At 38.8% G+C, this 22260-nt stretch overlaps 1 protein-coding gene across 5 annotated transcripts; it reads right to left on the bottom strand.

Moving 5' to 3' along the window:
* Positions 1-4984: 4984 nt before the first annotated feature.
* tnnt3a (troponin T type 3a (skeletal, fast)) lies at positions 4985-20933 on the bottom strand. 5 transcript variants are annotated; one of them, XM_050072942.1, is made up of 14 exons: positions 20784-20933; positions 18867-18904; positions 18587-18600; positions 17304-17486; positions 14914-14931; positions 14048-14066; positions 13852-13897; positions 13640-13756; positions 12481-12558; positions 12275-12388; positions 11794-11906; positions 11605-11695; positions 8959-8999; positions 4985-5283 (listed from the first exon to the last, which is right to left on the bottom strand). In XM_050072942.1, exons 2-14 carry the CDS (start codon positions 18881-18883, stop codon positions 5247-5249), a joined length of 888 nt encoding a protein of 295 aa, XP_049928899.1. In that variant the 5' UTR covers positions 18884-18904; positions 20784-20933; the 3' UTR covers positions 4985-5246. The 5 variants fall into 5 exon arrangements, with proteins under 5 accessions (XP_049928899.1, XP_049928897.1, XP_049928901.1 ...); XM_050072940.1 differs by lacking the exon at positions 8959-8999 and adding an exon at positions 10276-10316 and having other exon boundaries at positions 20784-20932; XM_050072944.1 differs by lacking the exon at positions 14914-14931.
* Between the last annotated feature and the right edge of the window lie 1327 nt (positions 20934-22260).

The raw sequence follows: 22260 nt of genomic DNA, 5'->3' as shown, positions 1-22260 counted from the left end.
CCATCATGTGACTGAACAGAATAACTACATAATAATGTGTCATATTAATGACGTATACAGTGGCCTGCAAAGGTTTGGGCACCCCTGGGTCAAAATTTTGTTTATTGTTCTCCAGAAGACATGAAGTTAAAGATGAAACATTTCTTCAATATTTTAGGCAAGATTACTTTTTAGTTTAGTTTATTTGCACATACATGTTTAGAAAATACAGGAAAAAGAAATCAAAAGATTGTGCAGGAGAGGTTAGAAGACAAAAATGGCTTATGAAGATACCTCCACTATTAAATAACAACAATTATGCATAAAAAGAAAAAGACAAAAACAATCAATTGTTCCAGACTAAGAAGTATTAAGAGGCGTTAAAGATGTTTAATTTACAACGACAAAAACACAAAAAAATCAATAAAGTGTTGAGAGTCTTTGCAAGTTAGAGTCCTTCTCAGATGCTTTTTGAATAATGATAATGTAGATGATGATTGTAGAGACGGAATGAATCAATGAATATTGAGAATGTTCATATTGATATTTAATATGAGAATATTAATATGTGTGACAGTAAGGGAGGAGGAGAGGAGCCAGTTGAGGTGGTTCGGGCATCTGGTAAGGATGCCTCCTGGACGCCTCCCTTGGGAGGTATTTCGGGCATGTCCAACCGGGAGGAGACCTCGGGGCCGCCCCAGGACACGCTGGAGGGATTACATCGCCTGGCTGGCCTGGGAACGCCTCAGGGTTCCCTCGGAAGAGCTGACGGAGGTGGCTGGGGAGAGGACTGTCTGGGCTTCTTTGCTGAGGCTGCTGCCCCCGCGACCCGGACCCGGATAAGCGGAGGACGACAAGACGAGACGACGAGACGTGACAGTAAGGAAGACAAAAGGTCCTCAGAGTGTCTTGTGGAATATGATTGTATGTTTGAGGAAGACTTAAAAATGTTCTGAAAAAATGCTCAGCAAATCATGATTGAGATGAACTTATTTACACATGAATACACAAGTCTGGTTTATGTTCACATTAAAAATTGATAAAAAAAAAAAAAAAAAGTTTATATTTTCTAAAGAGAGAAGGAGATGATTTGCATTTTTTTAACAAAAAATTAACATGTGGAACCTGAGTTATTTTGATTTTATCTATAAAATTTTGGGCTTTATCTTTGTTATATTTTTTATTTTTGTTAGAAACTATCATGAAGTCTGATTTCTCTATATTGAGAGAGTTCATTCATCTGAAACCATTTAGAGAGAGATGATAGCTCTTCATTTGCTTCTCGCATGAGTGTGCTAAAGTTTTCATGTGAAGGTACCAGACATGTATCTTTAACAAATAAAAAAAGGCAGTACATTTTTGCAGACCCTAGGTAGGTCATTTCTGTAAATCAAGAACAAAAGAGGTCCAAGAGTGGAGCCCTGAGGTACTCCACAAAGAAGCTTAGCTCTACTTGAATCATACCTGTTAACAGCGACATACTGTTCTGTCTCTGTTGAGGTCTAGCCACAGATTTGTAATGATGTTTAGGCTGGGGGACTGTGAGGGCCATAGCAAAACCTGCGGCCTGCTCCTCTTGAGGTCGTCCATTGTAGATCTGGAGGTGTGTTTAGGATCAGTGTCCTGTTGTAGAAGCCATCCTCTCTTCATCTTCAGCTTTTTTACAGATGCTGTGAAGTTTGCTTCCAGAATTTGCTGGAATTGAACTGAATCCATTCTTCCCTCTGCCTGTGAAACACAAGCCCAAAGCATCATCCATCCAGCCCCGTGTTTAACAGTTTGTCCTCCGATCAAACCTTTGCTCATTGTGTCCAAAAAGTTCTATTTTACCTTTCTCAGTCCACAGGACTTGTTTCCAAAAAGCATCAGGCTTGTTGCTTTGCAAACTTGTGAGGCTGAATTTTGTGGTGATGACTCTTCCATGAGGGTCATATTTGTCCAGGTGTCGCTGCACAGTAGTAGTAGAACTTCCTGCAGGTCTTTTGCAGCCAAACGCGGATTTTGATTTGTCTTTCTTACAATCCTACAAGCAGCTCTCTCTGAAAGTTTTCTTGGTCTTCCAGATCTCAACTTGACCTCCACAGTTCCTGTTAACTGCCATTTCTGAATGACATTACAAACCGAGGAAACAGCTCCCTGAAAACACTTTGCTATCTCCTTATAGTCTTCTCCTGCTTTGTGGGCATCAGGTATTTTAGTTCTCAGAGTGCAGGCAGCTGTTTAGAGGAGAACATGGCTGCTGATTGTTGGGACAAGGTTTAAGGAGTCAGTTGAAATTAGCATCACCTGGCCTTTCCTAACGATGACTGTGAACAAGCCGTAGCCCTAAAACTCTAATTATTGTCTGAAACCCTGGTAAAAGTTGTCTGAAATCTCAAATGTCTTGGGGTGCACAGTGCTGCTTTCATTTTCTTCACTCTAAAATTCTACAAATCAAAAATAACATTCTAGTCTTGCTTAAAATGTTGAAAAGCATGTTTCATCTTTAACTTCATGCTTTTCGTGGATCAGTTCATCTTCTACTCACTTAAATATTCACAGGAAAAGAAATTTGGACCAGGGGTGCCCAAACCTTTGCCACTATAAGGTCGCATAGAGATGAAAACGGTCAAGCAAAGTGCCTCAGAATGGTACTAAAGTACAGTAACTGATGAATGTACTCAGTTACTTTTCATTTGTAAATGAAGCATGTGACTGTGAGGAGCTGAAAACATCAGGTTTGTGTGGAGCGATGAGGAGACAGTAACCTTCCTCACATCAATACATGGAACAAACAGAAATGTTGTATTTTCATAATGTTTTATTCCACATCGTTTGAGTTACTTGGACTCTTTTTAAGACCTCAACTCTTCCTGTCTGTTCCAATACCCGTACTACCATACTATATAGTACGGCAGAAAAAGATTTAGTATGTCCTGGCACACAGTATGTCCAGTGCAGTATGCCAAAAATACCAGGATGTTCTACTACATCTGGTTGGATTTTGCAGTGTGCAAGCCAGCATGCTTTTTTGGCTGCTCTGACCCACAATCTGCTGCAGCGAAAGATTCGTTACATCGACTGTCAGAAGTCTCAATGATGGATGACAGTGCATTAGACTGACTGATGACCAGTTGATTAGTAATAATAGGAATATAAATTGTTTAACTGAATAAAATATTCAGAAATATAACTAAGAACAGAGGGGCATGAGTATTAAATATCTGTGAAAGTAATGTTTAGCCTCTGTCATTTTAGGATTGTGAATTTCATCTCTGGCGAGTTCGGTGAACAGCATTTTGTTTTATCTCCATGGTAACGGATATATGAGCAAGAGGGTTAAAGTTCGGGGCGTAATGTTGTGGTAGTAGTTTGTCCTGATTGTGTGCATACTGCATGTAGCAGTACATCATTTTTAAGAACAACTGCACTACCTGCTAAAAGTAAAAAGAAAAAAGTATGCGATTCCAAACGCACCCTGAGTGTCCTCTTCTTCTTCAGTAGCTGCACCAGCTGTTTCATCAAACCATTGCAAGAATAAATTTTGGCATTGTATGTTTCTGCAAATCACTGATTTGCTACATTTGTACATTATTACACAGCAGTTATGTTAAAAGTTTACAAGTCAAGAACGATGTGGTTAACATGTGGTTAGGTTTAGACACAAACGTCACTTGGTGATGGTTAAGAAACGATCAAGGTTTGGCTTAAATTATCTGGTTCTGGAGGCACAGTCCCTGCAGGAAATTAACAAACACCCAGAATTAGGTGCGCAAAAGCAGCTGGTAACACAGTGATGGCTCTCTACAAAACACCCACATTTAGAGGATGAAAAACTGCAGGAAAAACAACAGTTTTTACTGTTTGTTGGTCTCAAAGAGCAGTCTCCAGTGTTTGTAGCTTGGCAGGAGTCTTGCCTAAATGTCACACCATCCACCACCTCCTCTGCCTCCAGATTACAAAGTCAGCTCATACACTACATCACTGTAGAGACGCAGACACAATGAAACATATCCATAGTTTGCAGAAACATTTTCCTCTGGTGCCTGGGCTGGTTTCATTCAACAGTGAATGGAAGTGCACAGATTCATTTGCATTTTCTCTGGGTTTACCTGTGTTTTTCTGTCTGTGACATGTCAAAATGTCTGCCGAGGAAAAGGGGCACTGAGGCTGGTCTGGAGGATCATGGCAGATCATTAAGACACTTTGTTGGTTTTCAATTTAACTTTTCATCCATGTATCTGGACAACTTTGAAATAAGGTCAAGGGGTGTTGCTTAAATGAACTGTTTATTGCACCAGAACTCAAGTATCAACCAAACAAAGCAAAAAAGCTCCAGTCTAAACCTTCTTTCTACATTCCCAACTTCATTCCCCACAGCTCCCAAACATGTGAAAACCAGCTCAACAAACTGCCTGCGTTTATAGACTTTCACCTGCACTCAGGTGTTCACGATCAACAATCACACACCTGTCTCCTGTTCTCTCAGTCAGGTGGTGAGTAATCCCAGTGAGAATTATTTGATTCAAGCCTCTAAAAAGACATTTAATAAAGAATAATAATGGCATCTCAATATTCAGTGCATGAAGTGAGTTTTTTGACCAACAACTGATAGATCTTGTAACATTTTTGTGTACTAAATTTCTAATTTAAAGATAATTGTTTCAAGAAATATATGTTTCCGAAACACTCACTGCTTTCTTAGGCACCCTGATGCAGTATTTGTCCATCTTAAATCTGAAAATACAAAAACCTTCACTTTCCTTTAGCAACCTTTTTATTCTAATTTAATCACTGCACAAAATTGTTTATTTATTCAGCAATATAAGAAATAGACCAAACTTTTGAATGCATTTGGATAAAATACAGAATTTTTGAGGTAGCTATGAATGCAGAGCCTCCATATCGACTACATCGCTAAAGTTCGATTCAACTCTGCAGTTAGAAAACAGTGTTGAACAAACGACTGTCTGAAAAATACTGAACTTTATTGATTTCTGAATGACAACAGCTCTACAGACATGGCTTGAAGTGTCACACTTTATTTACAAAAATACTGAGAACCAAACAGCTGAGGGCGAGGAAGCATGATGGCGAAACAAGTTTTTATATAATTCCTACAGAACAGCAGCTAAAGGTTCCTGGTTGTATGTAACAGGAAGTGCGTTGATAACCGCATGGTACACCTCAGTGTTACTGGCTTCTTCTGAGCTAAGACCTTCGCCACAGCGCGCGTTGTTTCATCAGGCGTGTGTCCGAGACAATAGCAGTTTGGTTTCTGGGTTGATTTACTTTCTGCGGCGAGCGGCGGCTCCCTTCTTGCTGCTGTAATACGAACAAACAAAAAGGAAGATACATGTCAGAAATCTGGGGTGTGTTCAACAATTTGTAAATTCAACAAGGACAGTTGACGGTTGTGCAGGCTGAGCTTCGGTTTCACACAAATTCACACTTCAGAGTTTAGCGCCACACTTAGAGATTCCTTAGCAGCAGTCAAATCAGTGTTCTATCCTCCATTAAAAATACTAACAACTGTAGAGTCTGTCTGGATCATGCGGAAGGTGGATATTTTGCATCATCTTGTATGCAACAGATTAGTCTTCAAACATGATGTCCGAAATCTCTTAAGAAAATGCCAAAAATAGCGAAAACAAATCCACGGGAGATAAATGTTATGCGGTTTGAGGCGTCAAAAAAGTACGTTTAAATCTTTTAGTTAGTGCCTTATATTAGAGATGTTAGCTAACGGCATTCTAACTGACACAGAAAGCAGCATGAACACTATTTCTATCACTTGTTCTAGGATACTTTGTTGCCGAAGCTCAATGCGATGACATGAATAAGTTAGCAAGCTACTACTTACTACTACTGTAGTAGTAGTAGAAGTAACAGTTGCTTTTGTTTGTTTGACCAGCTGAAATCTTAGGGTAGCTAATGTAGCTAACGTAGCTAACAACAAGTTCCCAAACAATTAGCATTTCACTGCAACAGTCGATTTAGAAAGTGACTTATTTAATGGCACAAAAGATATCTCACAAGGAATGAAAGAATGGGGATAATGTTTAAGTGCTCATAATTAAGTTTATCTTATAAAAAAATAATAACTACAGGGAGAAATAACAGTCTAGATCACAAAATAAAACCATCTGTTCTTCTCAAAATACTTTTGTTTGATCATGAAAACTAAACCGACTTCTATTTTACATACAAAGGGATTTCCAGCCACATGCAAAATGGCAAAAATGCTTCATTTCCAGTCTACGACATTACAGTCAGACGTCTCTGTTGACATGTTGCAGTTCAGACAGAAATTAGTCACAAACTCATGCAGCACTTACCTGCACATACTGAATCATTACTGAGTCCAACAGTCACTAACTTAATGTGAATACCTTCACAGTTACTGCAGTAATGGCTCTCACACCAAGTAAAGAGGTCAGTATGAAGAGAAGAACCCTGACCTTTACACTGAAAAAGGATGCACCATTTTGGGTCATAATTGTACTCAATATTTTTTGTTTCTGTTAAATGATTACTAAAAAATGATTGTCTAAAAAAAGAAAACAGGCAGTGTTTGCTTCAACCTTGTACAATAAATTAACGAATTGAGCTGTTTATACATCTTTTTTCAGAGTAAACCAGGGAACGCTCCTCACATACTGACACTGAGTGACACCAGTAAATCCACAGTTATAATGAAATGTAAAATGTGTTGTTAATTATGGAAAACAAAATAATACACACAAAATGTCTGGGACATTACTGAAACCTTGTATCAGGAACAAAAGTAGAAATCTACGTGCACAAATTGCTAAACCAAGCTAACGACATAATAATGTTTTTTTATTGCTTGATTTAGCAATTCATTTACATGGAATGCCATCTTATTCCTACTGCATGTCAGAAATAGATGTAGACATACAAAAGCAGCAGCTTGTTTTTTCTTTAAATTAATATAACAGCAGATTAGCGTTTTAGTCTACAAATGTCTTACCTTTTCATCATTCTAGCCATATTATCATATTCTGGCCATTACATTAGTTTGTTAGCTAGCTTGTAACACTTTCTAAACAGCATACGAAAAATGTTTGTTTTAACTTTTAAAAACCCTGTTATTAACTCTAAATTATTCAGTTTAGTTATGTTAAGTTTCCTACGTTAGCCAGTTAGCCTAGCTGATTTTCATGATCAATCCAGCCACATTACGATTCACGATTGAACGATTTTATTGAACATGTTAAAAGAAACAAAAAGTCAAACAAAATAAAGCATATGACATAAAACAAAACAAAACAAGCAAAGCAGAATCAAATAATAAACAACTTAAATGATATTGGTCATGTTCAAAAGGGGTAAGAAGAAGTAAAAAAAAAACTTTTCTAGTCCTTACCATACCTGTCAGCTATTTATGTTTGGTAGCTAGCTTGCTACACTTTCTAAATGGCATAAAATGTTTGTTTTAACTTTTCAAACTCTATTATTAGCAGTAAACAAACATGTTAAGTTTTCTGTGTTAGCTAGTTTGCCTAGCTGACTTTCCATGATCAATCTAGCCACATAGCCGGTAGCTATATTAGCTTGTCAGCTAGCCCGCTAAAGTTTTGAAATGTTACACGATTAATGTTTTAACTTTTAGCTTTTAGAAACTCTATCATTAACTGTGAACAATTCAGTTTAGTTATTATTTAGTTAAGTTTTCAACGTTAGCCTAACTGACTTTCTATCATCAATCTAACGTTAGCTGTGTTAGCTGGCCTGTAAAACTTTGCTAATGGCACAAGATAAATGTTTGTTTTAATGTTTAGCTTTCAGAAATCCTATTATTAACTATAAACAATATAGTTAAGTTGTTTCAAGTTTTTAATGTAGGGTAGTTAGCCGAGCTGACTTTCCATGTTTAATCTATAGCCATATAACTGTAGCCTGCAGGTATATTAGCTTGTCAGCTCGCCTGTAAAACCTTCAAAATGGTGAAAGATGAATGTTTGCTTTAACTTTTAGCTTTTAGAAACCCAATCAGTAAACAATTCAATTTAGTTAAGTTTTCCATGTTAGCTAGTTAGTCTCTCTGACTTTCAGTGATTAATTTAGCTATATTAGCTGGTCAGCTAGCCTGCTAAACTTTCAAAATGGCACAAGATTAATGGTTTAACTTTAAGAAACCCTATCATTAGTTCTAAGCATTTCAATTTAGTTATGTTAAGAATTCCATGTAAGTTAGTCCAGTTGTTGCCTTTAAATGATTGATTTAGCTGTATTAGCTTGCTAGCCTGCTAAACTTTGAATTAACCTTTGGCCTTTATTTTTAATGACTTAAATTTCAACCTGCTTCATAAGCTATGGTGTCACAGACTTGATGACAAACTGCTGCTGCTGTATCTTTGGACAAACACGTGACATGACAACATGTATGACCTGTGAGGTGGATCAAGACCGGTCCACTGCCTCCATGTTGACTTTCAGACAAGACAGGTTTGTCTGGGCCTGGATTTGGGCCTAAACACTTACTGGTGGTGTTAGTGTGTTTGGTGTGTTTATGGCTTTTCTAGCTCACAAAAAAATGATTAAAGTATCCAAAAATACATAAATAAAAAAATCCCCATTGTGAGATTCACGGATGGAAAGTGGATGCCAAAAGTTCAGATGTGGGCTGCTATCTTTGAATGTACATTAAAACTTAAGAGTGAAACAAGATTATAGACAAAAGCTGTAAATTGTCTCCAGCATGAAAATCATTGCCTTGCTAATATCCAGCTCATATTTAATAAAATACTGTAATAAAAAGTAATAAAAATAAAAAATTATATATTATATTAAGTGAAAAACATTAAATCCTCTGTCCCTACCAAGCAAGTGTTTTCTGCCATAAACTGACATAAGCTGTCCTGAATGTTCAGGACAGCTTATGTGTTGCTAAGGGAAGAGTTCACGCAGACATCAGTTGGAGTTAAGTTTATGAGATGACTGGATGTCTATGAACCCAGACATGACAGTACTTACTGCTTCTGTAACTCATCAATGCGGTTCCTGTACGTGAGCACCTGAAAGACGACACAGCAGCAGCTTTAACACATTTACCTCTGAGGAGAAGGACTTCCCTCTGCTCTCCTGTAACAGGCTCCGTGGGCTGAAAGCTGCAGACTGAGGCATCGTGGGAAACCAAGATGGGGTCATGCATATGATCAGTATTTGGATTTGACTGTCTCTGTAATGTTAGAGTGTACTGAGAGATATTATTTTTGTATGTTTGGGCTAAATTCTATGGGTGCTCAAGGTTGGGACTTTATGAGAGGAATAAACACTGTGTAACTTCCTGATTGGACTTATTGATTATGAATAATCTGATCATTGTTGCATTAAAACACCCGTTCTGGTTTCCCCTCCAAAAAGAAACAGTTTAGAGAGATTGGGCTTCAGCTCGGCTCTGTGACCTCAGCAAGGTCCAACTTACCTGTTCGACCGCTCGCTCACACACCTGACCAAAACTCTGTGATGCTAAAACTAAAACATCCAGACCAGGACAGAATGTGGAGGAGCTCAGACACCCAGCACCACCTTTACAACTGAAGAGTTTGACTCCAAAATGACAGCTGTAATACACATTAGTATAAAACCAATACAACTTTGCAAAGGATGGAAGGTAACTTAACTGTTTTAAATAATAATTTACCGGTCAGTCTTCATTCATTCAGTTTAAGGTTGTTTAACTTATGTACGGAAGCTCAGAGGTGTCATTATTAGAAGAAATATTTTTACATTTTTCTTCTTAAAGGAGGCAACTTTTTGAAAACCTTTTCATAATCGGGAGAAAAACAACGATGTTTCTCGTGTTGACAACAAACACCTTCTAGTGATGTAAAGAAAAATGTTCTTTTATTAATTAAACATTGTGAATTATAATTGTTTCCTTATCTTTGAGTTAATGTACAGTAACTGTATTTTTTAAACCGTTAAAAAGTTCTGATCCAGAGCCAGCAGACACAAAAAGAAAAATAAGTCAAGCTAATTGATACGACTCAAATTATTTCAATTTGTTGAGGTGAATCCCAAAATTAAAGCTGTGGTGCCTCCTTAAATAAAACAGTAAAAAATATTTAACTCAGCTGATTCCTAAACTTTTTCACAGCCGATGCTCAGATGTCATTTTTGGAAACAAACTCTTCACCTCCCTTCTTTAGTTTTTATTTCCTAGGTGGTGTGTTGTGTCCTTTCTCGGCCAGTGGAGGGCGCCCTGGTTCTTACCGACCTTCCGTCATGCTAACATGCAGCGAGCCTGAAGCCAGCAGGCAAAAGTCCCTGCTGCTCAGCTCTACTTACAATTTACTGAGCTCCTCCACTCTCTTACGCAGGGTTGTAACCTGGAGGGAATCAAAGAGCACATCGAGGGTTCAAACCCGGAGGTTTGCTCGGCCGCACGCTCACCTCAGGCTCAACAACAACAACTACAACAACAACAATAGCTGGTACAGTTTGAGAAAAGTGTGATTTATGTTTTTTTTATCTGCTAGTTTTGTGTGTAGATCAGAGTGCACAAATCAGCGTACATACCGAGGACAAAGCTGTGGATAAATATGTTATTAGTGTGCAATTAAGGCTGAGTAACATTATGAAACCAGACAAAGTAAAACTTTTCTTTAAAACCTCATTTTGAGAAAACATATTTTTCAAAAAAATAAATAAAAATATTTTTTAAGTTGTCAGTTTTGAATTTTGTCTGAACACAAGCAGCAGTTATTTCTAAATAAAAAGAACTTTAAAACTGTCAAAATCAAGATGTGAATCAGGAACAATTAAAATAAAATTGAAAAAAATAGTTTTAAAAAATGTAAATAAAAAAATTAAATAAAATTACAAAATGTATCAATGCCAACTTTCTGTACTTGACATTTTGCAATACTTGATGGTAGGACTGTGGCATGAACACCAAAAAAAGTACTGAGTTGCTCTCTATACGATCAAAAATGAATATTAAATAAATAATTAGGTAAATAAAAAATAGGTAAATAATAATAAATAATAAGAACAAATTACTATTCATCCAAGTATTTAGTTTTGAGTACCAGCTCTGTACATTATCAAAAAGGCTGTGAACCATCTCCAATAAAACTGGACCTGATTTATTTTGTGTGATGACCTTTGTGCTAAAATAATAAATCAAATCAAGTCAATCAAATTTGTGATGTCATTAAAAAACAATTATAACTAAATTAAATGTTTTTTTTTTCCTGTTCAGGATATCGAGCCAAATGTATTTTCAGAATAGCACAGAGTAAACATATAGCAGGTGTCAAAAATTCCAAAAATTCAAATGCATCATTTGCGGGATAAACTCCTCAATAAGCTCCTGTTTCAATGTAATAATAAAGACTTTTTGTTTTACTTAATATCTGTAACGAAAAAGTCAAATGTTATTAATCAGGTTTTTTTTCTAACCCAGGATTCTGCAACCAACAAATATATTTAAGAAAGTCACAAACACAAATAATCTTTCAGGTCTTAAAATCGACCCCAAACCTCTTCACTGTGTGATCCTAACCTCAGAGTGAGAAGAAGAATAAGAACCACACTGAACATCATTACCACCCAGTAAACATCAAAGCAGCACATTATGATAAGTAACGACGGCGAGGACGGGGGGAGTCTCACCTCATACTTCTGCCTCTTCAGTCTCTCCATGTGGTCGAACTTCTCAGACTCCAGCTGGGTCATCCATTCATGCAGCTCATTGATCTTATCCCTGCAGGAGACACAAGTAAGATAAATAAAACACGACAACTTTAAGAGCAGCTCAGTTAAGGTAAGTCAAGTTAGTTAAGTTAAGTGTTTGAGTCGTACCTCAGCTTGTCCTCATTCAGATGGTCGATGTTGAGTGCCTTGCGTCTGGCGGCCAGGATCTTCTTCTTCTTCTCTCTCTCAGTCTCTTTCTTGCCTCCTCTCTTCTGGTCAGCCTGTTCAGTGTGAGTGTGCAGACACAGGTCAACAGCAGTGGTGGAGGGGGTACGTGCATGGTGGAATGTAATGGAGTACATTTTACTTAAGTACTTGAGTACAATCCTAACGTACTTGAGGTAGAGCTAATTTGACCAGTTTTATATCCGTCAGGTGGCTTCATTTACTGTACTTTGTGTTACATAGGACCATATTACCCTAATCTGAAAAGTAAGTGATGGATGAATGAAGTGTATTAAAAAGTATAATATTTATCTGAAATGTAGTTGAATCTAAGGAAAAAGTAGCATAAAATGAAATGACTTAAGAACTGTACGTACAGTCCTTGAGTAAATGTACTGCTGCATTTATGACTGTGTGTACTGACTCTCTGCAGGTGGCTGCTGTAGTTGGAGCCCATGCTGGACAGAGCGGACTTCTTCTTTGCCTCCTCTTCTGCCTTCTTCTTGGCATCGCTCTCCTCCCTGCACCGCCTCTCCTCCTGGTTCACACAAACGAATCAGAGTGAATCAAACATCTGATTATAGGGTCATATTTCAACAGTCAAAGAAGAAGAAAGATGAAACCACGAACCTCACGTCTGGCCTGGCGCTCCTTCTCCTTCTCAGCGCGGACCCTCTGTTGCTCGGCCCTCTCAGCGCGACGCTTCTCCTGCAGGACAGCAGCAAATACATCGTCAGCGCACTTTACTCTACACAATTAAACCCAACACAGATAATAGATGAGAAGATTGCGACCACTGTTTTGTTTCTATATGAAGCTACAGCCAGGTAGCTGAGCATAACAACTGGAAAGAGGGGAAAACAGACTGCCTGGTTCTCTCCAAATGTAGCCTATGAAACTGTAGTTTTACAAATTCTGTCTTGATACCGTTCAACAACTGCAAAATGGTGAGTTTGTACGGATTTAAGAAACCATAAAGTGTCGATCAGTGAGTTTTAGAGGAGCTGCTGGGTGGATTTTGTTACCTTTGGACAGAACCAGTTTTCAGTCTTTATGCTAAGCCAAGCTAACCGGTTGCTGCTTCATTTGTACAGGATGAGAGTGGTATCCATCTTCTCATGTAACTCTTGGCAGGAAACTAACAAATATTTTTTAAGAATTTTAACAATACACCATTCACCATTTCTTAATGCTAGTACATATCTCTTGAAATAAACTGAGGGTCCCTCAAATCAATTAATTTCACACTCAGAATTATTGTGCAAGCTTACACATTGTGCATTCCTTATTTCAACATTTCCTCTTAACATTAAGAAGAAATGCTGCTAATTGATCAATCTGGCATGTCCCAATACTGTTGATTCTGAGTGTGTCAGCAAAATGTTTCAGGTGGGTTTTTTTTGCCAAAATTAGCAATCTAGCTACCTAGCAATCCACTCATAGCGACTACAGCATTGTTATGTATTATTTTTGTTACCTTTTTTGTTTATATTCAACATAAATCACAATCTTTCCCTAACCTTAACCAAAGTAGTTCATGGTGCCAAAGTCCTGCACAGATATCATCCCCAACCACCCAGCCAGCGATTACATTGCCACAAGACCGTAATTAAGAAATCAGTTTAGAAACATAATTTCTAGGAAACAGTGGTAGATATTTAGTGCTCTGTCCAGTCTCTAAGGATCAAATTCAGTTGTATTTTTCATTCTATTTTACCATAATATATGTGTGTGAGAGGTTTAATGGGGTTTAAAGGTGTGATGTTATTGGCTCTGGCTGAAGACTCACAATCCTCTCCTTGAGGGCGATCAGCTCCTCCTCCTCCTTCTTCCTGCACTCAAAGTGAGCATCGATGAGGCCCTGCAGCTCGATCAGATCCTTGTTCTGACGTTTCTTCTGGATGTCCTGCAGGGTCACAGACGCACAGGAAACAACCCTCAGCCAAACAGAAACACTCATGCACTTCAGGTGACAACACTTGTCACATCAGGTCCACTTACATCAAAGTCCACTTTCTCACCATCGGGAATCTTTGGAGCGCTGGGCCTACAGGAGAGAGCGTTTTGGTTTTAAGTGCACAGGTGCTGATTATTATGTTGTGTCAATGCTGTATTAAATTCTTGTCAGCAAAACATCTTGGATGGAAATGTCTATGGAAATGATTTGAAGTCAAAATTACACAAGAGGGAAACTTACTTGAATTTGGGCTTCTCCTCTGCAGGTTAGGAAATGAAGAGGGGACAAGTACATGTCATGGGGTTAGAAACAAGGCAGATTATTTCACTTCTCTCAGGCATTGCATGGATTAAACTGTGTGGGTTTTAGGTCTATGTGACATGTTAGATTAAGATTAAAACAAATAGTGAATAGTAGCCTCAGTGTTTGAGGGTTAGAACAACAGGTGAAAATTAATGAAAACTTCACATATAAAGAAAAAAAACGGTTTTTAACATTATGAAGTGAATTGTGAATATCAGAGAGCAATCTTTAGGTGAGTGCAGTTACAGTAACACAGTTATGTATTCTTACTAAATGTTCAGTTTTCTTATAAAGCCTCATTTATCTAAAAAAAAAGTCGCTTGAAGTTGTGACTTTTCTGTACCGTACCAACAGTATGTGTTATGTTTTTTGGCTTGACCCCAAAACCATTTTACACAAGCAAGACAAAGTCATTCCCCCATTTCTTCCTTGTCTTTTTACCCAGATTCTGGCGGCTCCATGCCATGCAGATGACGAGTGGCATAGCAAGAGTGAAAAGGTGGGGTCGCTGCGCAGTAAAGCACGTGTTAGCATTTCATATTCTTTCACCCTTTTTCTCCACTAGTTTTCTCAAAAGTTGATCAATAATAAAATTCAGTGTATTAATGTGAATTTGGATTCCAAACTCTCAGTGCCAATTGGGCAGCGCTCCTGGATTTTGACAGACAGATAAAATTTGGACAGACATTTTGTGAACAGCAGGCGTTCCCCGAGTACAGACGTCAGACCTGGACACTGTGGTCCTTCCCAAAACCAGAATGACAGATTTCAGATTTGTCAGAAGTTTGTTTAAATCAACATACCTTCCTCTTCAACGGCCTCTGCATGCAGCAAGCATCCAAAACAGAAGCAGAATAGACAACATTGTTAGCAAGCGAACTGTACACCGCTTCAGCTAAATACAGTGAAACTGGGAAATTAATGCAGAGAGTCAGTGTGCTGTAGCTTCATGAATTTTTCATTAGGCTACTGTAAATTCTCAAATAATGGCAGAGTAATGTCAAAACGGCACAAATAAAGGCAATTTGCTTATAATGCGCATTACATACGTTTGTACAACAGCATTAACATAAATACCACTGATGCTTTTTCACGTTAGCTTTAAAGAAATTAAAAATAAAGAACTGGAAATGATTGGGAAACAAAGAGAGGCTAAAACATTACAAAATATATGTTAAAAACGGGAGGTTTTCAATAAAAGCAATATAGGACTGTCAAATAAAAATCTCACTGTAGTTTGAGGTAAATAAAGGCCAATATTTGAGAATTTACATACAGTTTAATCTTCAAACAGCTTAATAAAGTAGGATCCCTTTAACATTTATCCCTGACTTCACACGCAATTTCAAAAATGGCATGTGAAGTCGAAAAGTCAGGGTAGATTTCGGTAGACATGCATAATGCAATGATAGTTTTTAACATCAAATTTAGCAACAGATATCAAGCTTTACATGGGTCTGGGTTTTGCATTAAATCATACATTTAGTGGAATTACATGTAAGTTATCACCAAAATAGCATGTGAATGCAAAACAGACTTTCCCACTAGCATGTGAGCGTAATATAAGATGGTGTGACAGTGGTAAATTTAGAAAAAAGATAAAATCTGAGACACCATCTTTGTCTCGTTTTTATTGAAGTAATGTTTTTATTCATGCGTAGCAGTAAATGTTATTCCCTTAAAAGAGGCAGTTCAGATATTTAATGTGATGGTTACCTTTATCTGATATCAAAACATTAATAAAGCAACCATGTACGCCAAATACGAGTACTTAGAGTACATGTGGTACAGTAGTATTTGGGGTTAGACTGATAAAAGAGGCCAATGTTTATCTTCTTTTTTTATTTAAGCCCTCAGATATTCCCTTAGTTTGAAGTAGAAAGCCATTGTCCATTACGAATGCCAACATGTTGGCATACAGTATGCTAGGCTAACTTGCTAATTACCTAGCACTCTATGTTTTTATGTATTTGTAAGTTTCCACTATTTATTTTAGGACTTTTAACATTCACAGAAAGGTATATTTTCTTGTTAGACTTTAATTACGTTAGCTAAGAAGCTAAACTTTTCACAACTGAGATTTTAATTTTTCTTAACTTGTGAATCTATAATTCTCAGACCCAAAGTGAAATCTATATAAATTTTAGATTTCTAAAGGGGTTCACAAATACTTAGAGTACATGTGGTACAGTAGTAAAAGTGGAGAAAGACTGGTAATATTTGTCTTTTTAGAATTTAAGCCCTAAAATATTATACCTCTGTTTGCAGTAGATAGCTTTGTTTACTATGAATGGCAACATATTAGCATACAGTATCCAAGTCAGTAATTAACAAGCACTCTCTGTATCTTTTTATGTATATGTAACATTTTAAGATTCACTTAAGACTTGTTGAAATGACTAAAAAGTATATGTATTTTGTTTTTTTTAAACTAATTCACATATAGAGTAAGTCACGTTAGCTAAGAAGCTAAAGTTTCGACAACTGAGATTTTCATTTCCCTGAACCTGTGAATCTGTTTTTCCCAGATTCAGAATGAAAATTATATAAATTTTAGATTTCTAATAAGGGTTCATACTGTAGGATGATAATATACTCTGATAATCTTAGGCTACTGTATCGTACTGTACTGTAACATGTTAGCTCAAACACATCAGGTAGATGCATCTACATAGTTTGTAGTAAGTTTTTATTGCCCACTTAAATTGATAATACCAATTCACCTCAGAATGAATCCCCCTAAAAACATATAGATTAATAAAGGAATGAATTAACTTTTACTTTTTAGCATTTTGAGAATGGAAAGCTGACGGAACAGATGCTAACATATATGTAGGGCAGGACTTTGGATCTTTGTATCAGCCTAAAACATGAGCTTTGGTAGAAAGAAAAAATATCGGCTTTCAAATATTAGTCATATATTAACTGTAAAATGCTTTAGGTACAATCATCTCAACATATGTTTATATAAGAAGTCATCACATCCCAACTTGCGCCCCTTTGAGTGCTGCATGAACAGGCTTTCTTTGACTTTGTTCAGAGGTGAAAGGAAGGTAACGTTAGCGTTAGCATTAGCAGACATGGTGTGGATCAGGATTAGTGGGGTCTGTCTGGCTGGCTGCAGCCTGTTGGAGCGCACCTGTCGCCTGGGAAAGGATGATAGAATACCCCTTCCCCCCTCCATGCCACATACCTTCAGGCTCAGGCTCAGGCTCAGGCTGCGGTTCTGGTTCTGGTTCTACCACTGGTTCTGGCTCTGGTTCTGGTTCTGGCTCTGGTTCTGGCTCTGGCTCTGGCTGTGCCTCTGGCTCTGGCTCTGGCTCAGGGGCCGCCTCAGGGGCCACCTCTACTTCCTGTACTACCTCCTCTTCTACAGCTACACAACATGCAGCCAGTCACCAGGGGAGAGGAAGGGCGGTGAGAGTGTTAATGAAAGCAGGAGAAAGGGGAAAGAGGTGGAGGTGATCGGGGGGTGAGTAAATGGAAAGGGGAGATGTGAGATATGAGGAGGTTCATTGCAGGGCAGTTTGGGGAAACTGCCACCGGATGGAGCTAAAGCATGTGAGACAGCAAGCAGTTAAAGGAGGGAAAAGGTCAGTCATTGATGGTCAGTCATTGATGGATGAAATATAATTGAATCCTGCGCTGCAACTCAGAGTAGTCGAAGACAAATAAAGACAAATTCTATCCTGACGCAATCAACTTTTCTAACCTGCGTCTTTTCATTAGTGTTAACCAGCATGCCAAAGTTCACGTGGAAGTACGAACACATGTTTTCAAAAATGACCGACAAATTAGTATAAGTGGCATAAGACTTATCATCTGCAAGCTGCGTCTTACCATCGTATTCTTCACGTCCGTCCGAGAAAGAAAGGAGCAGAAGAACATTAAGAAAAGATCCCGTTTGTACCCATTTTTGACAGACTACAAATTCAAAATGTGGGTACACTGGGGATCCATGCTAAGCAAACACAACACAGTCCTCCTGGGCTGACCAGAGCTAACAGACGGGACCTTTAAGTGGCATCAAACTTCACGAATGTCCTTTAATCTGAAGGACTGTTCAGCTCAGGAGGACTGTACAGTTGCAGGTGGTCATGCAGTGCTGCAGGACTTGTTGCCAACAGGCCAGTGTCGGCTTTTTTATACTTTATAAGGTCAGATTTTGATCTCACACAACATAACTGACACTGTCCTGATGCCAACATTAGTGCTGCAACCGCGCAACAGCGGTGAAATAATTTATGAGCAGATTCACTTTGAAGTTAAATTGCACAACTTGAATCTGGAGGGAGTCAAGCCAAACCTGAAAACATACGTATTTGTCCAGTGCAAATAACTTTCTACAGGGGATGGAAAATCAGTTAGGCAAGATTCAGAAATAATACTGGGTTTTAGCATGGAACTCCGGACTGTACCTGGATCTAATGTTTAGGGGATTGAATATTTTAAACGGGGGAAAATGGTGCTACTTACCCTCAACCTGATCACTGCAAGACAGAAGGCAAAGAAATTCTGATTTAGAGTTAAATCTAATCAAAATATCAGCCTAACAAATTCATGCGAGACCACGAATATAGTAGTTGGTTAAATAATTGAACCCAAAGTCCGCTTTGTGGCTTTTTCTAGAGCTTTCAGCTGCAAACACATGCTTTTGAATTCTCAAGAGGTCAATAAACAGACCTTGACTTGATTATTTAGTCAAATCTATCACCATAAGTTTCAAATGTGTGTGTGAAAATGTGAATGGACTTACACTTCCTCGTCAGACATGGTGACAGTGGACTTTACAACCTGGGGGCAAAAGAGAAGAGAGGAACTTAAAGTCTGTCTGCAAGAAGCAAGTGAGCAGCCGGCTGTATTTATAGCTCAGGATTAAGTTGCAGATGTCTTAAATATCTGGTGCCGACCCCACCCTGACCAGACCCCACTCTGCTGGCCTTCACATATTTCACCCCCATCTCCAAAAACACAAAATATTTATGTAGAGCCATTTCTAAAAGTTTGCTCCTCATCATTTTTGAGGAATATTAATGAAATATTTTTACAAAACTATTGTGTTCAAAACTCCAACTTTGCAGATCCAAATTGGTTTATAATAAGCGTTAAAGCTTTGGGCTGAAATCCGAGCCTCAGTCCTGAATCTGCATCTCTGATGGTAACTGAGAAGGGAGCCAAACATAGATTTATGCCAACAGTCTGTTTTCAACTGAGAGATCAGATTAATGTTTTAAAAAAGAGGGGGGTCATGGTAAAGGTCGGCCTCCTGCCCTGTCCCATCACTCTGCATCCAAGGCGTTAAAGACTTTTTATCTTTAGAAACACTCTCGACAGCTTTTAGCAAATTCCGTCACATCTCTAATCTCAGCTCACGCTCCAGTTCAGTGGTAAAAATCCAGACTGGATCTGATCTAACCCCCTGCAATGATAAACACACATGACCTGAATATATTAATAATTTTAATCTATCAGTGATTAAATGTCGGATTAGTTGCCCATTAGTCTCATTAGCGTGAGGCCACCATGAGTGCATCCCGACATCACAACTATTTCCAACTGACAGCTGCACAGGTCCCAGATCTGGTTTCAGGGGACCCGATGCTGAAGATTGGGTTCCTTCCTCTGGACCACTACCCACAATTCCACCTTCATCACCTTATCTGGCTGTCTCGCTCTCACATGTTTCCTTCAATCATGTTCCTGAGGCTCCCTGCTGACTGAGGCCACTTTGCTGAGGAATTAAAATAAACCCTGAGAAGCAGCCATGAGGGTTAAAGGGCTAATGCTTGTATTTGCTCTTTGAGTCTCGTAAATTCCAAACTCAGATTTATGTTTACGCCATGATGTAATATTGGAAAAATCACTGGAGGTTCTTGGCTCCTGTTCAAGATGTTAAAGTGTTTATCCTCAAGCTATGTGCACTACAATGTACACACATGCCACGCCCAATTTACATCTTCACTACTGGACATCAGCAACAAGATAAAGCCAAGAAAACCTGTAATCCAAAGGGTACAGCAATGTTCTTGACTTAAAATATCAAGAATAACAACTCCATTCATCACCGCTGCTGTCATGATGTTACATAAGTCATTAGTATCATCTTCTGTCTCCTGAAGCGGAAAGCTGCTTCAAAGGCTATAAGCCATCTGTAAATCCTTCAGGTATGAACCTCCGCCGGGTCACTGGACTCGAACCAAACCGGCATGACAACAATAACAAAGTCCTTTAAGTTAACGGCAGATGTCCTGCAAGAATGTCAGAACTTCTAAACCTCTGAGAGTTTCACATCTTAACATCAGCTGAAGGTTTTACATGATTTCAAACACCAAAAAGTCATCAGATTTCTCATTTTGGAGATACAGATGTACCACAAGGTGTCAAAAACCCCACTGCTTATCAGCTTCTCAGGCACACAGCTGCAATCAAACACCAACGCAAACTACATTTCATCACTGCTGAGCTCAAACATAAAAGCATCACACTCTGTGGGCTTCAAAGAGAGGCCTGTTCTCTTCTAACCCCTGACCTCTGCAGCAGCCTCTACTAGTCGTGGCAGTGATTTTAACACATGGGGACTCAGCTGTCCTCAGTTTGGGTGATGTTTGGGGGATCATTGCACTTGAGCTTCCTCTCTTCCATTCACACACTCACTCTCTCTCCTCTTTCTTACCTCAGAAAAGCTGAAAGAAGCGAGCTCTCCGCTGGCCAAGACAGGCTGTAAGGTTCTGCAAACTTACTGCGCTGATTATGTCCTTCTGTTATAGTGATATCTGATCCGCTCGGCCTTCCCATTGGACGAGCAGTCGGCATGGAGGCGAGGCCTTGGCATGCGGTGGGGCAGGGTCCACCACTTCGGGACCCCCCCTCCCATCGCTGGCACTCAATAAGGAGATGGAAGGGTCGAATGCTAAGGAGGGAGGCTCAAGTTTGGAGAAGGGGGCAGCCAAGACGCCCCCCAGGTTGCTATTCTGGGTCAGCTGCATTAGGCAAGCAAATTTCATCTGAGACTAACAGGAGCGTTTGGACATCAGGGAAGCGAGGCAGGTGGTGATCCTGAACCTCTTAAAGAAGTAAACATAATGTACAGTCAAAGGAGGACAAACACCTGATTAATTTGTCTATCCAAGCTGTAAATCTTTCATGTTTATCCATCTTCTGTTTGTTTATTAGAGTCTCTGGTTTGCAAGAATTACATAGAGGGGCAAAAATAATATCCCCAGGAGTCACTGGATCTAAGTCAGTCAGTTTTAATCCATGCAGGTCCTAAAAACATGCAAAATCAACATCTAATGTCAGCTGAGATTCAACACAAACAGCTCATCCTCATGTCATCAAACTGTAGTTTCTCAGTCTGGGACAAATTAAAGGAAAAATAAGGAGTATTTGGTATAAATACAAACATTTTGTGCTGTATGTTTCCTCACTTAATCTGTAAAAGTAAAAATGTAAAGGTGTCTCATAGTTATGTAATATGCGACATCTTTGTTAATGAATCTTTGTAATTCATTTTTGTTTTTTCAAAATCCCCCATTGAAGACTTAGTATTAACCTTTTTTAATAAGTCAAGCTGTATTACATTGAAGTACAGTGTAAGGTTTTATTTCCAGTGTGATATTGTTTCAAAAATAACTACCTATCTGACAGAGGATCAGTTTGATCTGTTGCTAATGTCTTTCAGCTGAGCTGCAAGTCTAAACAAGCTGCAGCATGAATCATTCAGCAGACTCCTCTGCTTGATTTATAAGCAGGATCTGTGATTTGGGTGTCAGTCTCAACTGTCTCACGGATCCTGAGTGAGCCTCTTTTTTCCTGCAGGGGGCACTACAATGACAGCATAAAGAACAGAGAGTCTTGGTCACTCCTGTGGGGAGTGTCAAATGTGTCACAGAAACACAAATAGACAAACCTCAGGCCAAAGACCCCCTGTTCAATTCAGTTGTAGTTGGTTTACAGTTGAGCTGACAACCAGCTACAATCCAACTGCTGAGATGAAACTAACCACCACAACAGTTATATGGTGCATTGCACAGCACAGTGTAGCCAAATAAAACCTACTCTGCCAAACTGCACAAGGAATTCCCCACAAAGGAAAACACAACCTTTTCAGTGACCTCATGGATCCTTACACCTCCTGAAATACTCTTGGA

The sequence above is a fragment of the Epinephelus moara genome, chromosome 20, assembly GCF_006386435.1.
Source record: "Epinephelus moara isolate mb chromosome 20, YSFRI_EMoa_1.0, whole genome shotgun sequence".
Lineage (NCBI taxonomy): Eukaryota > Metazoa > Chordata > Actinopteri > Perciformes > Serranidae > Epinephelus > Epinephelus moara.
Note: the sequence above shows the minus strand (reverse complement) of the source record. Positions and strands in the feature narration are given on the sequence as shown.